The sequence below is a fragment of the Adiantum capillus-veneris genome, chromosome 3 (genome assembly GCF_014529385.1).
Source record: "Adiantum capillus-veneris isolate H3 chromosome 3, ASM1452938v2, whole genome shotgun sequence".
NCBI classification, from domain to species: Eukaryota; Viridiplantae; Streptophyta; class Polypodiopsida; order Polypodiales; family Pteridaceae; genus Adiantum; species Adiantum capillus-veneris.
This window is the reverse complement of record NC_140933.1, coordinates 156,393,482-156,418,575: the sequence shown is the minus strand read 5'-3', so window position 1 is coordinate 156,418,575 and position 25,094 is coordinate 156,393,482. Positions and strand designations below refer to the sequence as shown.

Here is a 25,094-nt window from a genome sequence, read left to right as displayed (position 1 = left end):
CTTCTTCAGGAAAAAGTGATCTTGTCTCGGCAACAGAACCATGTAACCGGCCTGTAGGGCCGGTAGACGTTAGATTTCACCCGATTCTTTAACACTTATAACCATGTAACCGGCCCGTAGGGCGGTAGACGTTAGATTTCACCCGATTCTTTAACACTTGACTTTATGACACAAAGCAATGACTTAAAAGGAACCTATAACTGAGACTGGAATTACACTTCAAAACAAAAGCACAGCCAGGAAGCTAGAATGCTCCCAAGCAGACATTGACATCTGTAAGCCCCAAAGGTTGGCGCCCCTTTTGGTACTTCTTTATTACCTTTCAGGAATGAGAAATAGACTACAAAAACCAGAGTCCTTGAAACCTTTATGTGTATCCACGAAGATGGCACCTGTACCGGCAAAATTTTGGTAGCATAACAACCCCAAAGCTTGCCCTGGACAGTCTTCCAAGCTCCAACTAGATATCATCTGTGTAGGCAAAATTTCGGCAGCACAACAGCCCCAAAACTTGCCCTAGACAGTTTTCCCAGGCTCTGACTCGCTTCCAATAGCATAGACCTCCTATTTCCTGCGCAAAAACAGTAATTACAGCACGCTGTATTTACTGGTTTTCTCACTGTTTACAGCCCTAAATAGTCCCCCGAACTGTCGTCTAACAATGGGGCACTCTTCCCAATGCTCCCGGCATCAAGACGGCTGCAAAACAGTCCAATTTCAGCAAATACGCAGCGCTGAAAATGCACCTGTGTGGTCAGGTTATCACCCTCACCGGTGCTTGCTTTGGTGTAGCGGTTAGCTACACCCATTCCTGTTCAGAGAGGCTCTTGCCTCGGCACAGAAGCATAAATCCCCACAGTTGTACATTGGTCAAATGGAAGCCCACTCAGGGGGCATAACATAACTGCTCGTAGGGGGGAGAGAGAGCAGTGCGTAGCCTACAGGGCATCACTCCTGGCACCGGATTGTACATAAGAGGGAAAGAAAGCACTCCATAGCTGTTGCACCTGTTACAATCCACCTGGCTGCTGAAAAATGCACCCCCTTTCTCTTGTAGGCTAGCCCCAGCTCTCCCAGAGTGGCAGAAATGCTCAAAGAGTGACACCTCGCCCAGTTTCCGACTTTGGCCAACTTGGCTAAAAATATTTCAACCGGTGCGTCAGTTGACTTGACAGCGGAGCAATAAAATGTTCCCCCTGTCATTCCAGTGTTAATGACGTGAACACATTTTCAGGTCCAAAATAGCAATTCCCTATACCTCAATGAACTCTCTTCTCCACAGGTGTGCCTTGTTTGTGTTTGGCATTGCACGTGTTCTAGATCGGAGTCGAGATACCCAACGGATCACGAGACGGTTCTTGTCTTCATTGCATCTTCCGTTGCCACCTTTGACAATTCTCCACATCCAAAACACTTCCCCTCATTGAAATACTCGGCTCGCTCTTCTGCTATCATCCGAGGGCATGAATCTCTCTTTTTCTGAAGCTTTCCTCTTCTACAATTACCTTTGTTCAAATTTTGTCCGGTCCTTGCTATCAAGAGTTGATCAGTGGGATACGTAACAGTTCCCGCATGCATTGCAAACCCTTGCTTGGCATGTTCCATTAGTTGTTGTATGGACTCAACTTCTGCAACAAACAATAATCATGAATCTCTTTCGGTAGGCCACAGCAATATGAGGAGTTGATCAGTGGGATACGTAAGAGTTCCCGCATGCATTGCAGACCCTTGCTTGGCATGTTCCATTAGTTGTTGTATGGACTCAAACTTCTGCAACAAACAATAATCATGTATCTCTTTCGGTAAGCCACAGCAAAATCGCTCAATCTGTTGCTTAACGGTGATCTTTTTGAAAGGCCGGCAAAAAAGTATCCCAAAATCACTGGTAGTAAATGTCTAAAGTATCTTCCTTGATCATCCGAAGATGATTCCAAGCGGTGATCACATCACGTTTGTACTCCTGAGTGAGCCAAGAAGTGAAAAGTCGCTTTAACTATAGCCACTTCGTTGGTGCTTCCTTTCGTGACAGTAGGGTGGACCACCATGTTTGCATATTTCCCTTTAGATAAGATGCTTCCCTCCTGACCTTGGAGTGCTCTCATAGCATCCTCCAGAATAAGCTATGTCGAACTGTTGGATGAAAGCGAAGGCCTTTTGAGTATCTCGAAAACTCGAAAAAAGTATCAAACTTTAGGACTTGCCTGCCCTCCTTAAAATCTTTCATCTTCTTGCCCTTGTCCTCGAGAAAATCATATTGGTTGGCTCGATAGAAATGCTTCCTATTAAAATAAAATGTCTCCTCATCGGAGTCCAAACTCTCATAAGAGGATGAGTCCTCATCCGAACTGTCTAAATACTTCCGAGATATGCTTTCTTTGCCTTCTTCTTGTTCTTGTTGTGTCTCTCACTCTTATTCCTTTTCCTGCTCTTCCTTTCCTCATCGCTAGAGTCAGAGGAGGAAGAACTATCTGAACTATCAGAAGAGGATGAGGATGAACTGGAAACACCCTCGAAGTGTATACGCTTCTTTGTCTTTCGTGCATTCGCAAAGGTAGATTTCCCACCCAAGTAGCCAGGATAGTCTGCTGCTCGACTCCGTCTCCTCAGCTGCTTCTTGGTCTTTAGGAGTCAACTGACTCCCCTTTCCACTGCTTCCTCGAATTCATCCTCTGAATACAACCTAAGAGTGCTAGCTTCAGAGGTGAATTGATGGTCGTACACCATCGAGAATCCATTTTGCCGATTGGATGCTTGGTCAAAAATTTCGCATACGAAGGATCTTTTGAATACAGGAGCATCTGATGAGCACATGCATCAACCTGTTGTTTGTGTTGCATCTCCATTCGTTCATACTCCGTGGGCGGAGGTGGTCGTACTCTCGTTCCAAGTTTACAGCAGGTGGTCGTCGTCCATTCGAGTATTCTGTATTTTCACCCGAACCTGAGTGGTCAGGTGTATTAGTTTGCTCCTTGCGGATTCGTCAATTGAATCCATGTGTCGTGATAGAAGGAATCGGATTCTCCATAGAAGGAAAATCGACTGAGGTCAGATACCACTATAACAGACTTAGACACCCCAAGTCGAGAATCTTTGGGGTCGAGAATCTGACGCAACACACGTGAGAGAAACTAAAAATAACTTAATCACAACTGAAAGAGACGACACGGCCCGACGTAGTTCCGTGCCCAAAGAGATTGGCCCAAAGTCTGGCGCCCCTTTCGGTATTCCTTTTTATATAAATCTTGGCAAAGCTCCCAAGCTCATCTGAGGGAGAACGAGGCCCTGACACTTCTTATAAAGACTCTTGGCCTTCTAAAAGCAGTTATATGAAAATCTTCAAGTTCTAAAAGCAACTCGTCCCCAAAAGCTACAAGCGTAGCCTACCGCAAATCGCGGGGGTCCGTGCAGCACTGCCACGTCAGCAAGGGGTTCTTCATTTTATCATTGTCCCTTTGGGCCCCATCGGACAAGACCCCATAACTTGGGCATGCCACATCATCACTCTGTGACATTCTCCCTTGTCTCTTTTGGTTGAAAGTTTATTTATTTTCAGCTTGTTGATTATTCGTGTGCACTCTCGTTTGTGACAGCTTCAATGTGTATTACTGTCACCAGGAGGTGTATTTTTCCTGTTGCCTTCCATAAATAAGTACTAGATATTTTTATTTTTACTTATTTTGCCAGGAACCCTTGAAAAGGTGCAAGTGGACATTGCATGGCCAGTGTGAAACGGCTGCAGCCGAACAGGTTTCTTCGGTCAGTCTGGGACTGATCAGGCCAGTTAGCACTGAATTCTGATGAGTATGGAAGCTTGTGTGCGCCAAATGAGGTCTGGGCCACTCGAAAAGTCACTTATAACTTTATAAGTCAATGGGAACTAGAGAATTAACTCAGAAGGGGCAAACTGGACACATGGCGGCTCCTGGTAGATTTGCCAGATCCAGCATGAAGAGGGGGCTGATTTTTAACTTTGAGTGACCTACAGTGTGTGTGTGAGTAGTGGGTGCAGGTCTACAGCTTTGATGGAAAGCTTGCCTTCTCCTCTGTCTCATGTAGCGCGATGACTTGCTCTCGTGCATCTCTCTCTCCCCTTTGGCACATATGGTAATGCCCCACTAGTTGGGCTACTCAGATGAATATGTACAGTTCTCGGGGTTTATGCGCGTTTGCCAAGGCAAGAGCCTTCTGAACAGGAATGGATTAGCTAATTACTAATCCCCGACAAGTACGCACAGTTCCATCGCGAAAGATTGCGAGTTTGGAGAGTTTTCTCGCGTGAAAACTCGTCCAATTCACAAGGGAACTGTCCCATTGTGTGCAGGAGCCCTTGGGACACGCGTAGGCGTGTTTGCTCCGCTAAAAACATTCCGAAACAGGGAATTACAGCCTGCTGTGTTTTTCTGCAGATTTAGGGTTTCGCACCTAAACTGCAGGGAGCCTCGTGAGAGCTTTGGGATGCGTGTACAAGCTTTTGGGCACCCGGCAGTGAAAAACAGAGCATTACAGCCCGCTGAATTTCTATGACAGCTCACCAAAAAGCGAGGGAATCTGCCCTAGACAGGTTCTTTTGACCTACAAGGGTTTTGCGCCGTTATGCTGCCAAAATCAGGTCGAAAACCAAAGTTTTCAACCCTCGCCATGTTTGGACAGCTTTGTGAAAGCTTGTGCTAAGTGGTCGAATCGTCTACCTTAAATTAATAAAGAAATATCGACAGGGGCGCCAGTCTTTGGGGCCTACAGGGTGTCAGTCTCATATGCGCAGTGACATTCTAGTCATCGGACGCAACTGTGTTCTCTTTCCTTCTCAGTGCTCTGTGTAAAGTTAACAGGTAATTGAAATAGTACCGCCCTCTACGTTGTACAGGCCGGTTATATGGTTCCATCGACGGGCTAGTCACTTTTTCTTCAAAAAGTGCAACGTGGATTGTTGTGGGTGAAAGCAACACGAAGCTTGTCGTTATGGTAGAGAAGAGAGACAAAGTACCTGAAGAGGGATCTTCCTCACATGGCACAGAGAAAATTCCTTCAACTCTTTAAGAAGAGGACACGTTGTTTAGAACTCAACTGCGTTGCTGCATGGACATGTTTCAGCAGTTGGCTAACAACCCAAGGATGCAGGAGTTCTTACAGGCTCCGACACGGGGTTTTCAGCCTCCTATACAGGGCACGACTGAGCCGTTGCAGGAAAAGGAGATTTCCAATGCACAAAGGACTCATGATGCTCGAGGGAGAGCCCATGTGGTTGAGCAATTAACGGTATCCAATGATCCAAAGCAACTTGCTTTAGCTGGACAGGAACCGTTTGTGAATGGTCAAGGGAGTAATGAACAGGCTATGCGTCAGACCCTTCCATTACCCAATACTTATCCTGGTTATTTTGGAGGTGGTTCAATGTTTCAAGCTATGGCTGAACCTTCCACACGTTATATGCCAGGGAATGTGTTCGAGACAATGCAAACAGGCATGGATAACCCCATGTACGCGAACATGGGTGTCAACCAGGTTTTCAGGGTGCCTATGGCCAATTTCGAGTGCCTTGAACACAATTTGGTATGGCTATTTTTTGCAGCCATACGTACAAAATGCAGATATGAGAGGTAAAACAAGTGATGCGGGTGCTAGAATGAACAATCATGCAGCACCACTGCTACAGGCACCTGTTTATGACAATGTGGCTCCTTTGAGTCAGCCTAAGGATTACAAGGAAGGTGAGCAGGCAGTGAAGTTTGAAACTTTCAGAGGAACTGAGGATCAATTGAAGGCTTTGACCTTTGACCTTCATACAACAGTTCGATGCAGCTTATGCTGGAGGAAACTTCACAGAGTCTTCGAAGATACGCAACGCTGCCACTTTCTTGAAAGGGAATGCGCTTCAATGGTGGACCCCATTGTTGAACCAGGGTCAAGCCCCAACAACATGGGTCCAATTCAAACTGCTTTTTGTGCCTGCATGGCTGACAAACACTTTTGAAGTCGATGTGATGACAGAATGGCACTAAACAGTGTGCGAATCTGGAAGAGTACAATAAACAGTTTTGGGCCGCACTGTTGCCAGTCACCTCTTACAGGTTTGTGCCATTGTCAAAACAGATTGAGACGTACTGTTGCGGATTGCCCAAGAAAATCAGGACTATTGCACAAAGACTATTGTCATGAATATGTTTCAGTTGATAGAGAATGCAAGAGTGGCCAGCATCTGTCGAAGGGAGATTCCGATGGATTTAATAGCCACAAGAAACGGTCCAAGGGCAAACAGTTTTCAGCCAAGGGCAATGTTGCAGCAAAGCCCTCTGAGCCTCCCACAGAGAAGCCCTCCAATGAACAAACTGATACGTCCAAGAAGCAATCTAAATCTCCTTCGGGACGAGGACAAGGACAAAAAAGGCATTTTTTTGGCAAAACCTTTGAAGAAAGGAAAGCTCTTAGGGAGGCCAAGAAATGCTACACTTGTGAACAGGATGGACATTTTGCAAATGAATGCCCACAGAAGAAGTCACAGGATAAGGATGACAAGTCAGACCATAAATGGAAGAAGCCGGGCCAAAGCCAAGTGCAGGACTTGTCCCAGGTTTGGTTGGAGACCAGCCAAACATAGATACCACGAAACTGTGCAGAGCTTGGGGCAAAGTTAGAGACCATACAGTGCTCGTTTTCTTTGATCCAGGAGCCCGTACAAATTTCATATCACCAGAATTGGCATCAAAGTTGGGCATTCGTACAGAGGAGATGGGTATGACAAGGGAAGCAGGTTTGGCATGCCCTATTCATTCAGAGCCTATCACTCCCATTTTGGGGAAGCTTCATCTGCACATTCAGACCTGTATGAATGCGGAAGAATTTCATATTATGCTATTCGAGGGCTGTGATGTGTTACTGGGTATCCCATGGTGTTACATAATACATGTTGCATGCTATGGTGGATACTTACAACAAAAAGATTACCCCTGTACATAGAGGAAAGACTCATGTCCTTGATGTAAATCTTAAAGGCGAGTCTGTTCCAGTTGTTTCTGCTTCTACTATTTCATCTGTAACAAAGAATCATCTTTCTGCGTACTTAATCTTTGCAAAAGAAGTACCTGAAGTTGTATCTAATTTGTCTACCTTAGATAAAGACAGGTCAACTTTTTTGAGTGGTTTCAGTGATTGTTTTTCGTACTCTTTGCCGGGGGAGTTACCTCCTAAGAGACCTGAGGATCATACCATAGATCTTGTGCCAGGTTCTAGTCCACCGAATAGACCACCATACAGGGTTAGTGCACCCCAGTAGAAAGAGATGATGAGTCAGGTCAACGAGCTTTTAGAAAGGGGTTGATTCAGGCCAGTGCATCCCCTTTTTGTTCGCCTGTACTCTAAGTACAGTAGGAGGATGGTTCATGGCGCATGTGCATTGACTATTGCGCCTTGAATAAGAATACATCAAGAACAGGTTCCCCATACCGAGGATAGATGACATTCTTGATCGGCTTGAGGGAGCGTCATTGTTTACAAGGATAGACCTAAAGTGTGGTTACCATCAGATACGCATTAGGCCAGAAGATGTCCATAAGACTACATTCAGGACAACATTTGGTCTTTATGAGTTTCTTGTTATGCCATTTGGTCTCACAAATGCTCCTGCCACGTTTAATAGAATGATGGACAGAATTTTTAGACCACATAGAAACTTCGTGGGTACCTTCTTTGATGACATGATTGTCTACTCAAAGTCCAGAGAGGAGCATAGGGATCACTTGACCGCAGTTTTCAATGAGTTACATAGAACAGGCTACTCATTAATGCTAAGAAAAGTGAGTTCTTTCTGAAAGAGATTCACTTCCTTGGGCACATTGTTTCAAAGGATGGGGTACGCATGGATCCCGCCAGAGTGGAAGCAATTAGGTCATGACCAGACTTGAAGTCCGTAGATGACATTCGAAGCTTTCCTTGGCTTATGTTCCTACTGTAGGAGGTTCATCCGAAATTTTGCTGAGATTGCTTCTCCACTCCATGCACTGCAAGGAAAAGGAGTTACTTTCAAGTGGACAGCCAAGGAAATTTTAGCTTTCAAACACTTAAAAGAGAAGCTAACTTCAGATCCGGTAATCATTTTGCCAGATCTTTCGAAACCTTTTGTGGTTCAGTGTGATGCGTGTGGCCATAGTCTTGGTGCAGTTCTAATGCAGAATGGCCGAGTAGTCGCATATGAGAGAGAATTCTTTTGAAGACCGAAAGGAACTTGCAAGTCTATGAGAAAGAATTGATGGCAATAATTCATGCTCTCACTACTTGGAAACACTATCTGCTAGGGGCTGATTTTGTTGTCCAAACGGATTATCAAACCTTACGATATTTTCTCACACAAACAAAGTTGTCTGAGAAGCACATGCGATGGGCAAACATCTTGTCAATGTTCCATTTTCAGATTGTGCATATGCAAGGGAAAAAGAACGTGGTGGCTGATGCGTTGTCACGACAGCCCCAAATTTCAGCAGTGTCAATTCCATACCATTGTGAACTAGACGAAATGAAGACACAATATGCTGAAGATTCAGATTTTGCAAGGATCTATGACAGCTTGTTGATGGGCAACATCATGAGCACTATATGCTTAAGAATGACTTTCTCATGATGCATGGAAAGTTATGCGTTACTAAACAGTTACTGTCACCACCCAGTGGCAATTCCATTTTTGTTTATTTTCTCTTTCTTTGGGGAATTTTGTTTGTTTTACCTTTTGGAAACACCCCTCTGGAAATCTAACTGCCCTGCATTGCATAGCCAGTGTGGAACTGTTCAGAGAGAGTCCAAGCCTGAGGGCTAAAGCGCACTAAGGTTGGACAAGGACTATGGTTAGCCAAAGTGGGGTCATTGGCCAGCCCAAGCGGAATCCTTTGCTACATAGGCTAAATTTCAGTTCTGGGTGTGGCTGCAGTGTACAAAGAGGGTCAGATGACCTAGCAGAATGTAATGAAAGAAACTCCTAAATTTTAGGGACTGCTATTTTTGGACGGCAAAATGTCTTCGCGTCATTACGTGCAGTTTGACATGGAAATCATTTTGTTACTCTGTGGCCAAGTCAACAGAGGCTGCAGGTGAGATATTTTTAGACCCGAGGGTCTAAAGCGGAAAAATGCACAAATGAGTGACACTTGGCACTCTGAGGCCAGTTTACTACTTAAAGAGAAGGCATAAACGTGATTTTCAGCTGCGAGCTCGTTTTTGAGTACTGTCACAAGTGGGAGAGCTTCAATGGAGTGCTAGCTTACCCTCTACGTACAATGAGGTGCAGGATGTCATGACCTGCACACCTCACTGCTCTCTCTCTCCCCTATTATTTATGGTTATGCCCCTCTAGTGGGCTCATCAGATTGACCATGTACAGTCTTGTGGTTTGATGCTCTATTGCTGAGGCAAGAGTCTCCCTGAACAGGAGCAGGAGTAGCTTACTGCTACTCCAAAGCAGGGAAACGAGAGGGTGATAACCTCTCAAGTAAACACACAAAAATCAGCATTGTTATATTGTTGATTTTGGGCTGTTTTGGGACTGTTTTGTGCTCGGAATCATGCCAGAATCAAGGGGCACGTACTCCAAGGCATTGGGAACAATGCAGGGACAGTTGACAGCTAAAATTAGGTCAAAAACAAGTCCTAACCAGAAAATACAGCGGTCTGAAATTTACTGTTTTGCAGCCGTATGGATGCCAAATGCATTGGGAACAGTGCCTGATTGTCAGAGAACACTTCTGAGAAGTGTTGGGGCTCAAAACAAGTGAAAAACCAGAAATTCCAACGAGCTGTAATTGCTCTTTTTGAGTTGGAATCAGAGGGTTTATGCCAGTGGAAGTGAGTTCTAGCAAGGGAATTGGTTTCGGCTCAATTTAAGAGCCGTTGTGCTGCCAAAATTTAGCCAAAACAGATGTTGTATTGCTGGATACAGATTAGGATTCCCGGAACTCTGATTTTTGCAGGTTTGGGGCTGTTTCGATGCCCTAAATCCTTCCAGATTCAAGGGGCAACTAGCCCAAGGTGCAGGGAACAGTGCAGAGGCTACAGGGAGCTGAAAACAGAGAAAAACCAATCAATAACCAGAAATTACAAAGGCTGGTTATGCTCTGTTTTGGTCAATTAAAGGTGGAATCGGGACAAGGACAGTGGTCTCCTTAGGATTCCCTACTTACAAACTGTTTTGGTCAATTAAAGGTGGAATCGCGACAAGGACAGTGGTCTCCTTAGGATTCCCTACTTGCAAGCTGTTTTGGGCAGGGTTCTGCGCCGTTATGCTGCCCAAATTCCTCCAAACAGGATAGAAACTGCAGGATACAAGTTAAGAACTACGGGATACAGATTTAGTGCTATATGCACTCTTTGTACTTCCTCTTAACTGTAAAAGAATAAAGAAATACCGAAAGGGGCGCCTATTTAAGGGCCAATCTAGTGTCTGACTCACATACAGATGCATTCTAGCATCTGTATCCCATTTCCCTCTCTTGTGTCATTATAGCACAGGTAGAATAGACGACTAATAATGGGTGAAAGCTAAATCAAGGTTTGAAGTAAAGTCTACCGCCCTTTTTGAAGTTAACAGGCCGGTTACATGGTTCCATCGACGAGATTAAATCACTTTTTCCTCAAAAAGTGAGCCTTGGTCAGTTTGGGTTAAAGACATAGAGAGAGTTTGGGATGACCTTGAAAACACAGAGAGTTTGAAAGTAGATCGAGTGGATTTACAGGTGAGAAAGGCTACGAGAGTCTTTCTTTGGATATAGGTGAGAAAGGCTACGAGTCTTTCTTTGGATTTACAGGTGAGAAAGGCTACGAGAGTCTTTCTTTGGATACAGGTGAGAAAGGCTACGAGTCTTTCTTTGGATACAGGATGGATGGCAACAAGGAAGAGGGTTCCTCTTCAAAGGATAGACAGCCTATTCCAACTGCACATGAAATTGGCGAGAGTTCAGGCCAAGCAGAGAAAGCTTTGCAGGTTGTTACTGTTGTGACCATGTTCAAGCAATTGATGGAGAATCCAAGATTTATGGAGTTCATAAGATCTTCATCAATAGCACATCAAGTTCAAGGCAGTTTTGGCATGCCAAAAACAGTGTTTAGGGGTATGCAAGGCATGGTGCCCAACCCCATGTATGCAAACATTGGTTTGCACCCAGGATTTCAGGGCACACAAGGTCAGTTTGGGGTGTCACAAGGCAACTTGGGTATGGCTGGTTTTTCAATCCCATCAATGATTATGACACCTGGACATCAACATGTTACTGGCCAGGGAGTACAGATGGCTCCCACAGGTGTACCCATTATGCAAACTGTCTCTTTTGACCATTTGGAGTCAATGGATAAGCTAAAGCCATACAAAGAAGATGATCAGTGAGTCCATTGACACACTCAATGGCTTTGATGAGAAGACAAAGGTTTTCTCTTTCCTCGAACAGTTTGACAAAGCATTTGTTGGAAGGAGCATTTAAAGTCAAGAAAGCTGCCACTTTTCTGGAAAAAAAAATACAAGTCAGTGGTGGAATACATTGTTGTTACAAGGACAGACTCCTTCCACTTGGAATGATTTCATACAGGTACCGAATTAGCTAAAGGCTAATTCAAAATAGGTATAGGATGATTTAACAAGATTTCTTACGAGAAATCTCGTGTAAATCAAAGGGCAAGTAGTCCTATTGATGCAAAAGATCAAAGGCTACGAATTGGTGCGATTGGCACACAAAACAGAGCCCGAAAGCATTTTAGGAGCTAAAAACAGAGAATTCAACGTCCTGAATTTCCAGGACAGGTTTGCAAAAGTGCTCTATTATGCGTGGATAATCACTTGGATATGTGGATTTTTGGTTGTGAAGGTTTCTACTACAGTTATGCTGCCAAAATTGGGTCAAAAAAAGAATTCTCGGCCCAATAAAAGTGACAGCATAAGGGTAGATCGCAAGTTAATCTCCAAAGATCAAGATGAAGAGTAGAGAAAGATTGTTTTCGATGCTCAGTATGCAAATCAGTGATATTCCATAAAGGCTGAAATTGCCTGAGAGTTGAAGGATTCACAATGCGTTTCACGTGAGTCTTCTCTCAGACCCTATGTGGGTGATGTACCAGAAGATATGCCACCTGAAGATCAGCCGGAAGTCGAGGAACTTGACGAGATCTTGGTCTCGGAACAGATTTTGGCACATAAAGAAAGAAAAGAAAAGGCAAGGTTGCAAGGTGCTGTTTGGTAAAGTTCAAAAGCTATTCACCTCTGGATGTCAAGTGGATGGAAAAAAGTGAACTTGCAGAGTCACTAAAAGTATGGGAACTTCAAACCTTGGTTTGCAACCTACCTTGACCCCTTGAGATTCAGAGCTACATGGATTGTCAGTGTGACAATGGCTTCTGAAAGAAATGATGTACATGTTACTTACAATGAGCTCAAATGAAGTGCATGTTACATGAGCTGTACAGATTGTCAGTTTGGCAATTGCTCTTATGGAATGTCCAAAAGTTTGTTTAGTGCTATAGAAGTGAGTATTTCTTGTCAGTTTGTCAAGGGTACAGCAATTATTTCTATTGAAGAGTACATGTGTAACTGCATTCTTAAACTGTCAGTTTGGGTATGCTCGAAAGGTTACTGGATCCAACGTGTACTAAAAGACAGTGGCAAAATGTGACGCTTCCATTTTGTCATTGAAAAATTATGGACTCAAAGCAATGGCAGAGTGACGCTTCCACTATGTCATTGGGACAAGGTTCACACGCAAGCAATACATGCGTCAACAAGGTGTTGACTGTGAGCATGTATGTGTCGTACATGTGTCGATACGGTGTCCGGACACCCAAGTGCTGACTGTAAGCATGTACGACATAGGTGCAAACGAGGACGTTTGAGATTTCAAGAGGGGGGTATGTCACCAGCCAGTTGCAATTCCATTTTTGTTTATTTTCTCTTTCTTTGGGAAATTTTGTTTGTTTTACCTTTTGGAAACACCCCTCTGGAAATCTAATTGCCCTGCATTGCATAGCCAGTGTGGAACTGTTCAGAGAGAGTCCAAGCCTGAGGACTAAAGAGCACTAAGGTTGGGCGGGGTCATTGGCCAGCCAAAGCGGGGTCATTGGCCAGCCAAAGCGGAATCCTTTGCTACATAGGCTACATTGCAGTTCTGGGTGTGGCTGCAGTGTACAAAGAGGGTCAGATGACCTAGCAGAATGTAATGGCAGAAACTCCTAAATTTTAGGGACTGCTATTTTTGGACGACAAAATGTCTTCGCGTCATTACGTGCAGTTTGACATGGGAATCATTTTGTTACTCTATGGCCAAGACAACAGAGGCTGCAAGTGAGATATTTTTAGACCCGAAGGTCTAAAGCGGGAAAATGCACAAATGAGTGACACTTGGCACTCTGAGGCCAGTTTACTACTTAAAAAGAGAAGGCAAAAACGTGATTGTCAGCTGTGAGCTCGTTTTTGAGTGCTGTCACAGATGGGAGAGCTTCAATGGAGTGTTGGCTTACCCTCTATGTACAATGAGGTGTAGGATGTCATGACCTGCACACCTCACTGCTCTCTCTCTTCCCTATTCTTTATGGTTATGCCCCTCTAGTGGGCTCATCAGATTGACCATGTACAGTCTTGTGGTTTGATGCTCTATTGCTGAGGCAAGAGTCTCCCTGAACAGGAGCAAGAGTAGCTTACTGCTACTCCAAAGCAGGGAAACGAGAGGGTGATAACCTCTCAAGTAAACACACAAAAATCAGCATTGTTTTATTGTTGATTTTGGGCTGTTTTGGGACTGTTTTGTGCTCGAAATCATGCCAGAATCAAGGGGCACGTAGTCCAAGGCATTGGGAACAGTGCAAGAACAATTGACAACTGAAATTAGGCCAAAAACAGGTCCTAACCAGAAAATACAGCGGTCTGAAATTTACTGTTTTGCAGCCGTATGGATGCCAGATGCATTGGGAACAGTGCCCAATTGTCAGAGAACACTTCTGGGAAGTGTTGGGGCTCAAAACAAGTGAAAAACCAGAAATTCCAGCGAGCTGTAATTGCTCTTTTTGAGTTGGAATCAGAGGGTTTATGCCAGTGGAAGTGAGTTCTAGCAAGGGAATTGGTTTCGGCTCAATTTTGGAGCCATTGTGCTGCCAAAATTTAGCCAAAACAGGTGTTGTATTGCTGGATACAGATTAGGATTCCCGGAACTCTGATTTTTGCAGGTTTGGGGCTGTTTCGATGCCCTAAATCCTTCCAGATTCAAGGGGCAACTAGCCCAAGGTGCAGGGAACAGTGCAGGGGCTATAGGGAGCTGAAAACAGAGAAAAACCAGTCAATAACCAGAAATTACAGAGGCTGGTTATCCTCTGTTTTGGTCAATTAAAGGTGGAATCAGGACAAGGACAGTGGTCTCCTTAGGATTCCCTACTTGCAGACTGTTTTGGGCAGGGTTTTGCGCCGTTATGCTGCCCAAATTCCTCCAAACAGGATGGAAACTGCGGGATACAGGTTAAGAACTGCGGGATACAAGTTTAGTGCTATAAGCACTCTTTGTACTTCCTCTTAACTGTAAAAGAATAAAGAAATACCGAAAGGGACGCCTATTTAGGGGCCAATCTAGTGTCTGACTCGCATACAGATGCATACTAGCATCTGTATCCCATTTCCCTCTCTTGTGTCATTATAGCACAGGTAGAATTGACGACTAATAATGGATGAAAGCTAAATCAAGGTTTGAAGTAATGTCTACCGCCCTTTTTGAAGTTAACAGGCCGGTTACAATTACGACCAAAGATTTTGATGGAAAGTCGTGCTCCACCCTATGCTGGGCATCGTGGAATTGATACGACAGTGAAAGGGGTTGAGACATTCTTCTCTGGCCAGCTTTGCGTCAAGATGTTGACACATTTGTAAGATCATGCTTAGTTTGCCAAAAAGTCAAATTTGACAGGCAAAAGCAACCGGGATTGTTGCAACCATTGTCGATTCCTGATAGGCCCCCGCCCATTTTGCAGACTAAGGACAAGATTTTTAAGGCAGACAAGTATGTGCAAGATGTGGATGAAACATACAAGAAGATAAAGATTGCTCTTGAGAAGACTCAGGCTAAGCAAAAGAAAGCTGTTGATCGTCAACGTCGTGAACATGTATTTTCACTTGGTGATTGGGTGCTTTTGCGCTTAGAAAAGGCCAAGTTAAGGAAAAGGAAAGGCAAGGAACGTTTGTTTCCTAAGCTCAGTATGCGATATTATAGTCCTTTTCAGATTTCGGAAAAGATGAGCGATGTAGCTTACAGTTTGAAACTACCAAAAGGCTGGTAAAAACATAATGCTTTTGATGTCAGCCTTTTAAAACCTTTTATTGGTGATGTGCCAGAGAATATGCTTGATGAGGAACAACCTGAAGTGGAAGAATTGGATGAGATCCTTGTTTCTGAAAAAATATTGGTACATAAAGAAAGAAAGGTTAGAGGAAAAGTTGCAAGATGTTATATGGTGAGCTCCAAGAACTGTATCTACTCTTTTCATATAGAATTTAGCTAGAGAAGTTTGTGCTCAATCGTACACTAGAAGACTTCTATGCTTGATATATGTGTTGCAGCCAGGTTGGTGGGATTGTTTAATCGTCCAACGCTACATTTCCGGAAGCATGTATATCTTGGATTCCCATCATAGAACATATGTGATATCAGGAGATATTCGTATGTATTATTGGCATGCAAGCGAGGTTCCTTGCAGTATTTCAAGGGTGGGGTGTGTCACTAGGAGGTGTATTTTTCCTGTTGCCTTCCATAAATAAGTACTACATATTTTTATTTATTTTTATTTTTACTTGTTTTGCTTGGAACCCTTGAAAGGTGCAAGTGGACATTGCATGGCCAGTGTGAAACGTCTGCGGCCGAACAGGTTTCTTGCATCGGGAGTATAGGTCGGTCAGTCTGGGACTGATCGGGCCAGTTAGCATTGAATTCTGATGAGTATGGAAGCCTGTGTGCGCCAAATGAGGTCTGGGCCACTCGAAAAGTCACTTATAACTTTATAAGTCAGTGGGAACTAGAGAATAAAACTCAAAAGAGGCAAATTGGACACATGGCGGCTCCTGGTAGATTTGCCAGATCCAGCATGAAGAGGGGACGCCCAATTTGAGAGAGGAGGCTGATTTTTTACTTTGAGTGACCTACAGTGTGTGTGAGTAGTGGGTGCAGGTCTACAGCTTTAATATAAAGCTTGCCTTCTCCTCTGTCTCATGTAGCGCGAAGACTTGCTCTCGTGCATCTCTCTCTCCCCTTTGGCACATATGGTAATGCCCCACTAGTTGGGCTACTTAGCTGAATATGTACAGTTCAAGGGGTTTATGCGCGTTTACCAAGGCAAGAGCCTTCTAAACATGAACCGGATTAGCTAATTACTAATCCCCGACAGGTACGCACAGTTCCATCGCGAAAGATTGTGAGTTTGGAGAGTTTTCTCGCGTGAAAACTCGTCCAATTCACAAGGGAACTGTCCCATTGTTGTGCAAGAGCCCTTGGGACACACGTAGGCGTATTCGCTCCGCTAAAAAACGATCCGAAACAGGGATTTACAACCTGCTGTGTTTTTCTGCAAGTTTAGGGTTTCGCACCTAAACTGCAAGGGAACACCAGGGGAGCCTTGTGAGAGCCTTGGGATGCGTGTACAGGCTTTTGGGCACCCAACAGTGAAAAATAGAGAATTACAGCCCGCTGAATTCTGTGACAGCTCACCAGAAAGCAAGGGAATCCGCCCTAGACAGGTTCTTTTGACCTACAGGGGTTTTTGCGCCATTATGCTACCGAAATCAGGTCGAAAACCTGCGTTTTCAGCCCTCGCCAGCTTTGGACAGCTTTGTGAAAGCTTGTGCTAAGTGGTCGGATCGTCTACCTTAAATTAATAAAGAAATACCAAAAGGGGCACCAGTCTTTGGGGCCTGCAGGGTGTCAGTCTCGTAAGCGCAGTGACATTCTAGTCGCTGGATGCAACTGTGTTCTCTTTCCTTCTCAGTGCTCTGTGTAAAGTTAACATGTAATTGAAATAGTACCGCCCTCTACGTTGTACAAACTAGTTATAGTTACTTCCACATTGAAAAAGCAAGAGGACTCGAGAGGCAGAAATTGCACCATGTGCAGTGCTTTCTGCTAGCCTTGGGCAACAGATTTTCCCTTAAGACAATCCTTTTTGCCAATGTCTACTCCCTAAACATGTAAAACATAGTTTTTTCTTCTTAGCTTTCTCAAACTCTTCACTAGACAAATGGCCCCTAGGCCCCTTGGGCTTCTTGGACGCATCAAGATGCAGCTACTATATTTTCTCTCTTATTATGCGATGTTCGTGCATTTGCATGTGCAGTGTCAAACACGTGTGTTACGCAATGCTTTTTCATCGGGTCGTTGTGTATATGTGTTTGAACTTTGCACTATAGCTTCCTCGAGCCTCTTGGGGCTCGGGTTTTAACATAAGCTCTAATGTTAACCCACGGATGAACCCACGCACTTGCTGAGAGGTGTCTAGACCCTCCAGCTTGAGAATCACATCACCATAGTGCAAGATATACTCCAACAATGTCTTATGGTGACGGATAGAGCACTTGTCTCATGCACCGCTGCATATGTGGGCAGAAATTCCTTTCTGAACACATCCTCAAAGGCTGCCCAAGTGTCACAAACGGGAGCGCATAACAATATAAAATATACTCGGATAAATAGAATTTATCACTTAATACTGAAGCCAAAGGATATAGAGAGAGAGAGAGAGAGAGAAGATCGACACAGTACTGGGGACCAGAAGATGGGCTGGTCCCCCCCCTTAAAGAGTATTCTTTATTAGGGAGAATCTTTTTACAAGCACAAGAACCGGAGAAAACCCCTCCGTTCTAAATCTCTGACTCGATGGTCGTTCCTTCCCGTAAGGGAAATCCGAGAGACAAGCTCTCAATCCTTTTTCCGTCTGTACTCGGAGTTGAGACTCCGCAGACAATTTCCGAATTCCGTTTTCGAAATTCCCAAGCGTAGGCCGACGAAGCCTTCTCGCTTCTCCTTCGCGATGAAGTACCTGCAAACACACACGCAAACACATGACAACAATTCGTATGGCGAATCCACAATAGATACCTGTCGCTCTTGCGCGGGAAAAGCGACTCCCGTGCTTCTTAGTCTCGCAATCTCTCGCGTCTTCTGGCAGCAAAGTCTTCTTTTGCTGGCGCTAGCAACCTCCCTTCAGTGAGGGCATGTGGTGCTTCTATAGCTCCTTCACCACCACGAATAGCTGCTCGCGGAGAGATCGCGGCCGGGTTTTTTTTTTTCAAATTTTTTTTTCATTTTTTTTTTTCCTGTTCTACCCGAAATAGGGAGAGAGAATTCGTTGGCTGGTTTTGTTGCTTTATTTTCTAAGTGGCTGCCCACTTATTAAGTGGACGGCCGGCATATTTTTAAAATTGGTCTGAACATGCCCAAAAACTCAATAAAACCTTATAAGTTAAAAACAATGCTTTCACAGCACTTCCCAGGCGTCCCTGGATGCAACCACATGCACGAATGCAATGCAAACATAGATTCCTCACGGGAAAGCGTTTGCTCTTCCCGAAAAACCCGTTAAAATATTCCGCTTTTTAAGAAAAGCTTCTCAAAACCCATCTTTATTCTTGTGCTTGCGTCTTTACGCGTATTCCTCTTTCCAATTCAGATTTCCTCTCGACTATGGATATCCCCTTTCCGATGCACCCGTCACCCACCTTGTGACGCATCAAGAATACCCATCACCTAGTCCTTTCCTACCGAACTTACGGTACAATCCCCTTCACGATGCTCTATGTCACCCATCCTATGACGCATCAGAGATGTCCGTTCCCGGATGGTCGGATACTTCTTCCCGATGCTCCCTGTCACCCATCCGATGTGACGCATCAGAAGTACCCGTTCTTGGTGGCCTTACAGATATTCCCGTTCACAGTGCTCCCATCATTACTTTGAATGACGCACCAAGAATACTCTGTACTCCGATGTCTCCAGTGAGAAAAACCCTCACTTAAAATTCCAATAATTCATTTAGAATTATTTTCCTTGTTGTTCCAAGCGAGAAAACCCTCACTTATAAATCAAATAATTCATTTAGAGTTAGATAAAGCCAATTTAGCAACGCCAAGTTTGTGGTATGATGCCCTTCTCCTTAAGCGCCATCCACCATTTGTAGACCTTACCCTCTAGTAAGACTTGTTTACAGTGTCGTGACTGCATCTGGAGTGCGTCTAAGATCGTGAATCCCATCCCATTTGCTCAAGAATATATTCATAGTATCTTTGTTGCGCTCCTTTTCCTCTCCTCTAAAAATCAATGTCTTGGTATTCTTTAACAAGTCATCCACCTCTTTATGAACGAGAAGGTGCAATCCCTCCAGATTGGATGGAGCCTTGATCCTGCAAACAGGGGTGCTCCCGCGAGGCACAGGTGTCGCAGAAACCCTAGTCTGCTCATTAGCGCCGACCGTTGCATGAATTACACAACCAAATCAAACATCTTAGTGACATTCGCATTCAGCTATGTAAAATTAGACTCAAACAATCATGTGTTTACATGCTCTAAACTCTTGGATGTCAAGCAATTCAATGCTATCATCTGGCCTCAATGCCGAGCGGGCATCCTTTGTAATAGTGGCCGACCAGACAACAACTAGGAGAATTGGGGCAGCGTTCTCAAAATCAAACGTATGCTGCATGTGAATATCCGAATAACGTGCTATGCTAACAAAAGAAAAGATGTATCTTGTAGTTAAAGTCGTCTTCCGAAACCAAACCATAACCAGCTATGACCAACCGCAAACGAAATCTACTAGCCTTGCTAAATCGATACCGTCAATTCATAATCAATTGTCGATGTCGACCGCAAACGCCGAAAGTCACCGTCCAATTGAAATACTTGTCGATACTTGAAATCCCGTTGGAAAACACTATGTCCAACCGAGGGAGGAAAAACCTTCAATTCGAATAGAGCAAGAAGGTTTTGCTTGATATGGCCAACTTTAGAGGCCTTCAAAACTTTTTTTAAAGAAGAGAGTAACCAAGATAGAAAATTGTCTTTAAATTCTCTAAAATTTCAAAAATTCTACAGCACGCCTTCGGCGTTAATCTTCGCCCTTCACTTCACCCAAAACCCTTTGCCCTCCACCGTATTCACTAGGAGAGAGGGTGTGTGGGGGTATGCCGTGTGGGCACGCTCCCTTGGGGAGTTTTTTGTAACAAAAAAAGGATGCCCTACCTTGGCCTTGGACACCAAGTGAGAAAACAAAGCTCCCTTGAGCTACGGCAGTGCGACAGTAACACAGAGAGAGCAAGAAAACACTGCCACGTGCAGTACAAAGCTCGAGAGAGCCAGCCGATGAAACGAAAGTTGCTCCGGGCTGCAATAAGCAACCAACGCAAATCGCGAAAGTCTATACAGTTTTATTTTAAGGTTTTGGGGCTCCTCGGCCAAGTTCTAATAAGTTGGTATTGAAAACCTAACCCTTTTCAGGCCACTCGAGCAGAATCTGCAAGTTGGTAAGAACTACTTCTGCTTCTTCCATTGGCCCCTCGCTCCAGTTTTGTTTGTTAGGCCATGCCACATCATTAGTTTATGACACGTAGTAATCTCCTATATCTGTAAGGATGCAACAACAGGAGAGTAGCCTCGATAGGAGAGGACACAAGAAGAGAGAAGGCCTACAAAAACACAAAGGCAAAGAGGAGGGTGATCTGGCAAAAAACACTACAGGGAAAACACTAGAGAGAGGGAGTGAACAAAAGAGAGAGAGAGAGAGAGAGAGGCCCAAAACATTGGCACACCCCACCTCCCCTAAAAACCCACAATCCTAAAAATAGGGATAAAACCGAAAAATGAAAATAAAAACCCGTGGAAACCACTGAGCTCTGGGATAGAATGCCCGAGACCTAGGGCCACCAAGAGGCATGCTAAATGACACTGCCAGGACTACAAGGTGGGCAAAACAATGGCGGACACATGCCAAAAAAGAGAAAACTACCTTACATAGGCCAAGCACAACCACAAAACAGCCCTCACTCCCTATGATCAGCCCCAAGGACATACCAGGACACTAGCAACTCCACCAAGACCGGCCAAAGAGGTGACAAACTCTAGCACAAGATGCATGTGAAACTGCCCTATATGGCATTTTTTGTGCCCTCTAGTCACGACTTGGGCTGGCTCTAATCTCTCTGTTTACAGGCTGTAAAATAGGCCCAAGGAGGACTGTAGAACAACCACATGAAGTTCCCATGAGGCTAAACAAACTAGCCCCAAATGGGCGTCATGCTGGCTGTGCTTAAGCGCCTTCCTGGTATGGGTCGTCCACCCAAGACCACCCCTGGCTAACCAATTGGCAGCTTCCCTGTGTAGAGAAGAGCCACTGTCATAGGAATTTGTCAGCCTCCTCACATCCGAGACAAACCATGGCCACCCACTACTGGTGTGGCCGATAAAATTTTCCTAAGCCTGCTCAATGGTACATATCACTCGTCCTTAGTGGGTGCTCAATAGCCCCAAGATACAACTAATCCAGGAATGCTCCAAGGTCTTGCAGCCTCATGGATGACCCTATTGAGCAATCCATCATGGTGGTGAGCGGTAAATGACCAAGTCAAGCAACCAAAAAAAGACTTTGAAACCGGAAAAAAGAAAAAGCAAACTCATAGTAACATTCTACTGGCCTCGCTGCCAATGGAGATAATAGCATGCTCCTCAAGGATGAAAACTTCCAAAGTGCCAACTTGTGGCTAGGCTCCAATCACCACATGACTCCTGTCCACGTCAACCACCACACACAAGAATCGAGGAAAACAGCAGAACCAAAAAAGGACATATCTTTGATTCCCACCATCGGCTTGTATGTGCCTATGCCTACTTTTCCCACTACCAACGCCCCATACAAACCCTATACGAAAGGGGAGTAGACCCAGCAGGTAGAACCATCACAGCTCCATGAGCTCTATGGTTTTGTGCATGTTGCCATGCCATATGTAAGAGAGCAGGGAGCTATTCAGATACCAATGTTAGTGAACGTGGAAGGATCTTATGAAGCATCACAACAAGCCTTCGAGCACTTAACAAAATCTGGGCCATTTTGCTTGCTACCATGTCTTAGTCACCCCAGGTCCCTATCCTCTCACTAAAAAAACACTTTCCTTTCTCCAAGGGTTTGAACAAGGAAGACCCCAATTGGCTTTTGAAGTGCCACTCCAGCTGTGGATGATAAGCAACAATTGCTTGAACTATGAACCATTCCGGTCCTTTGAAATCTAGATCGAAGCCACTGAGCTCACGGAACGAACGGGCAAATCCCTGTTTTGCCTCAACGGTGAGAAATGATCAACCCTAGCTATGGCCATCATCAAAATGGTTGCGATACTGCTACATTGTGTGTGTGTGTGTGTGTGTGTGTGTGTGTGTGTGTGTGTAAGGGGAAAGGGGGGGGGGGGGGGGGGGGGGGGGGGGGGACCAACCTGCTCTGAGGAAGCTCGCCATCCGCATGGCTTAGAAGACGCGAATCATCAGAAGTGAAGGTTTTAGTAGGGTTTAACAAATTTAAATGATATAAATAATTAAAATATTAACAAGGTGAAGCTAAGAAAGAGATAAAATGTCGTAATATTCTATAAGAGCTAGGTAAATGGTAGAATGGTCTGACCAAAAGGTAAAGTTTGTTCTTGTCAAGCTATTAGATATCCACATGTGGTCTGATGTATAGTTGTAGATGGTTGTTTTTTTGTGATATATTTTGTTTTAGAGTGAAGAAGGACAAGAATTTTGTGAGTGTAATGTATTTAGAATTTGTGAAGTTCTCATCGACATTGAAGTCACCTATAAGGATTATCGATGTATGTAGATTGTTAGGTGTAAAGATAGTTGATAGAGCTCATATTAATGATGTCAATGGTGCGAAAGATTTGTGATATAGATTGACCATAATAAGAGAATTGAAAAGTTGTATTTTTTAGATGTGCTCTTATTATTTCAAGATCATTAGTAGTAATAATTTTTTGTTTTTGTATTGAAATATGTGTTTGTAAAAAGAAAAGTGACTCCCAAAAGCATTAAATGTTGATATGTGATTGTAATTAGGTGAACAGATGTTATTGTGTGTTTGTGCTATTTTCTCTTGCAAGCATAGTATATGTGAAGCCATTAAGTTAGTATCGTTGAGTATATCATGGTAATGTTAAGTGAATGAAACAATGTTTAAAAATTGTACTATTATATGGGTTTTAAATAGAGTTTGAAGGTTATGTTGTATAGGGATCCACTTTCCTTATGATGCAAGATGAGACTTCTCTACTATAATAGCAGGATCTACTTTAATGTGACCACATTGTAGTTGTTGTAGGAGATAAAGGTGATTAGGGTCACAAATACGAGAGAAGGTTGTGTAAACTAGTCCATGGTTTTGAATTTTGTTTGGGTTGAACGCTAAGGTGTTTAATGTGAGGTCTTGAACACGATTGATTGTTCGAAAACGTTGCACATTGAATAGGAAATTGAGTCCTTATGATAGTCTTTGTGGATTTCTTTCCTATCTGGAATTCACAAGATTTCTTTTTTACTAGTGTCTACTCTTGAAGTATTGATGTGTTGTACAAGTTCCTATGTTCAAATCTTGCACAATGGCTTATTCTTGCATTCTCAAAATATATCCATAATATTTGTTTGCCAGTGTTGTTTGTGGAGGCTTTGAAAATGTCGTTTGCTCCATTGACAAGGGCATCTAGGATATCAATGTTCCTAGCACAAATTTTTGCAATAAGTCCTGGTTTGATGTGAAATGTATTGTGGAGCCATCCTATCAATTTGGAATCATGCCCAGGTATTTTCACATATTTACTACAAGATTTGAACTTTTTATCTTGTGCATGGAAAGTTATGTGTATGCCATTTGTGGTTTTGAATACATAATCGTTTTTATGAAAATATTTATCTTTATTTGCATAGATTAGATGTGATATGGTGTTGGGTTGAAGTAAAGGATGTAGATTATTTGAGTTCAAAAAGGAAAATATGTCATGAAAAGAATAATTTATAATACAATCTTTATCTTTGTTTGCATAGATTAGATGAGCTATGGTGTTGGGTTGAGGTAAAAAATGTAGATTATTTGAGTTCAAAAAGGAAATTTCATAAAAAGAATAATTTATAGTACATATTCTAATAACTATAGTTATGAAGGTTTGATCATTTTGTCTCATAGTTGTTGTTTAGTTCATAGCATTTTATGTATTGATGCCAATAAGATAGTGAAATAATCTCAAGAAATTGGGTCTTTGTACCAAAAATCCATGAATTTTGTACTGGACTAGCTTAACATAATTCTCCACATAAAATCTGCTTTCTTTGTGGCACGCAAGCGTGAATTTTCCATTGTAAAGACATTGCTTCCAATTAAAGATACTTCATAAAAAACAACTAATTGAAGATCGTGATAGAGTAAAGAGAGCTCACTTAGTTTTCTGTTAAGAGTGAGGTGTTGGAGGTTGTTATTAGTGGCAAATGAAGTGTTGAATGAATAGTTGTTCCTCCAATGTTGAAAGCTACTTTTTATGGGTATGCCATAAGTAATGATTTAACTGAATCAGGATTGGATTGTGATATGTGGTTGTAAACACACATTAAGCTTTGGACAATTAACACTAAGGTAAAATTCTCTCTTGTGTCTACACCTCCATTTAAGAAAAGGTGGAGTGGGTGCATCTATTGGGGAAGTACATTTTTTTAAGTAATAAATCATCAAATATTGATCGCTATTGAACATTTAAGGTTGAGACACCTTCATAATAAGATGTATTTCGTTGAAGCAATGTTTTCGTTGTTGGGAATCCATGAGTGTGTAATGAATTTTGATTTGTGTTGAGATCTTGTCCAATATCCACATGATTCTCAATTGATTTGGTAGATTTCATTCAAGAGGGGCTCAGGTTTAACATGATAGATTACAATGGAGACTATTTTGATGTATTATCTGTTTATTATATAGGGCTTCCTTAGTAGTGATTATTATTTCATTTTCTTTGTATATATATTTCCAAGCGAGCCATTCTTATAATGGTAGTTTTCGTTAAGGGAACATTGTTCTTTGTAATAGTTTTG

At 43.3% G+C, this 25,094-nt stretch overlaps 1 protein-coding gene across 2 annotated transcripts in view; it reads right to left on the bottom strand.

The window, feature by feature from the left end:
- The window catches only part of LOC147462019 (uncharacterized), a 35,366-nt gene extending 12,755 nt beyond the window's left edge, over positions 1-22,611 (bottom strand). Inside the window, exon 1 of one of the 2 annotated variants that reach the window (XM_086509487.1) lies at positions 22,460-22,611. In XM_086509487.1, coding sequence (XP_086365613.1) covers positions 22,460-22,487 — 28 coding nt within the window. In that variant the 5' untranslated portion in view covers positions 22,488-22,611. The remainder of the gene's footprint in view (positions 1-22,459) is intronic. The other variant, XM_086509486.1, reaches the window with a different exon arrangement.
- Between the last annotated feature and the right edge of the window lie 2,483 nt (positions 22,612-25,094).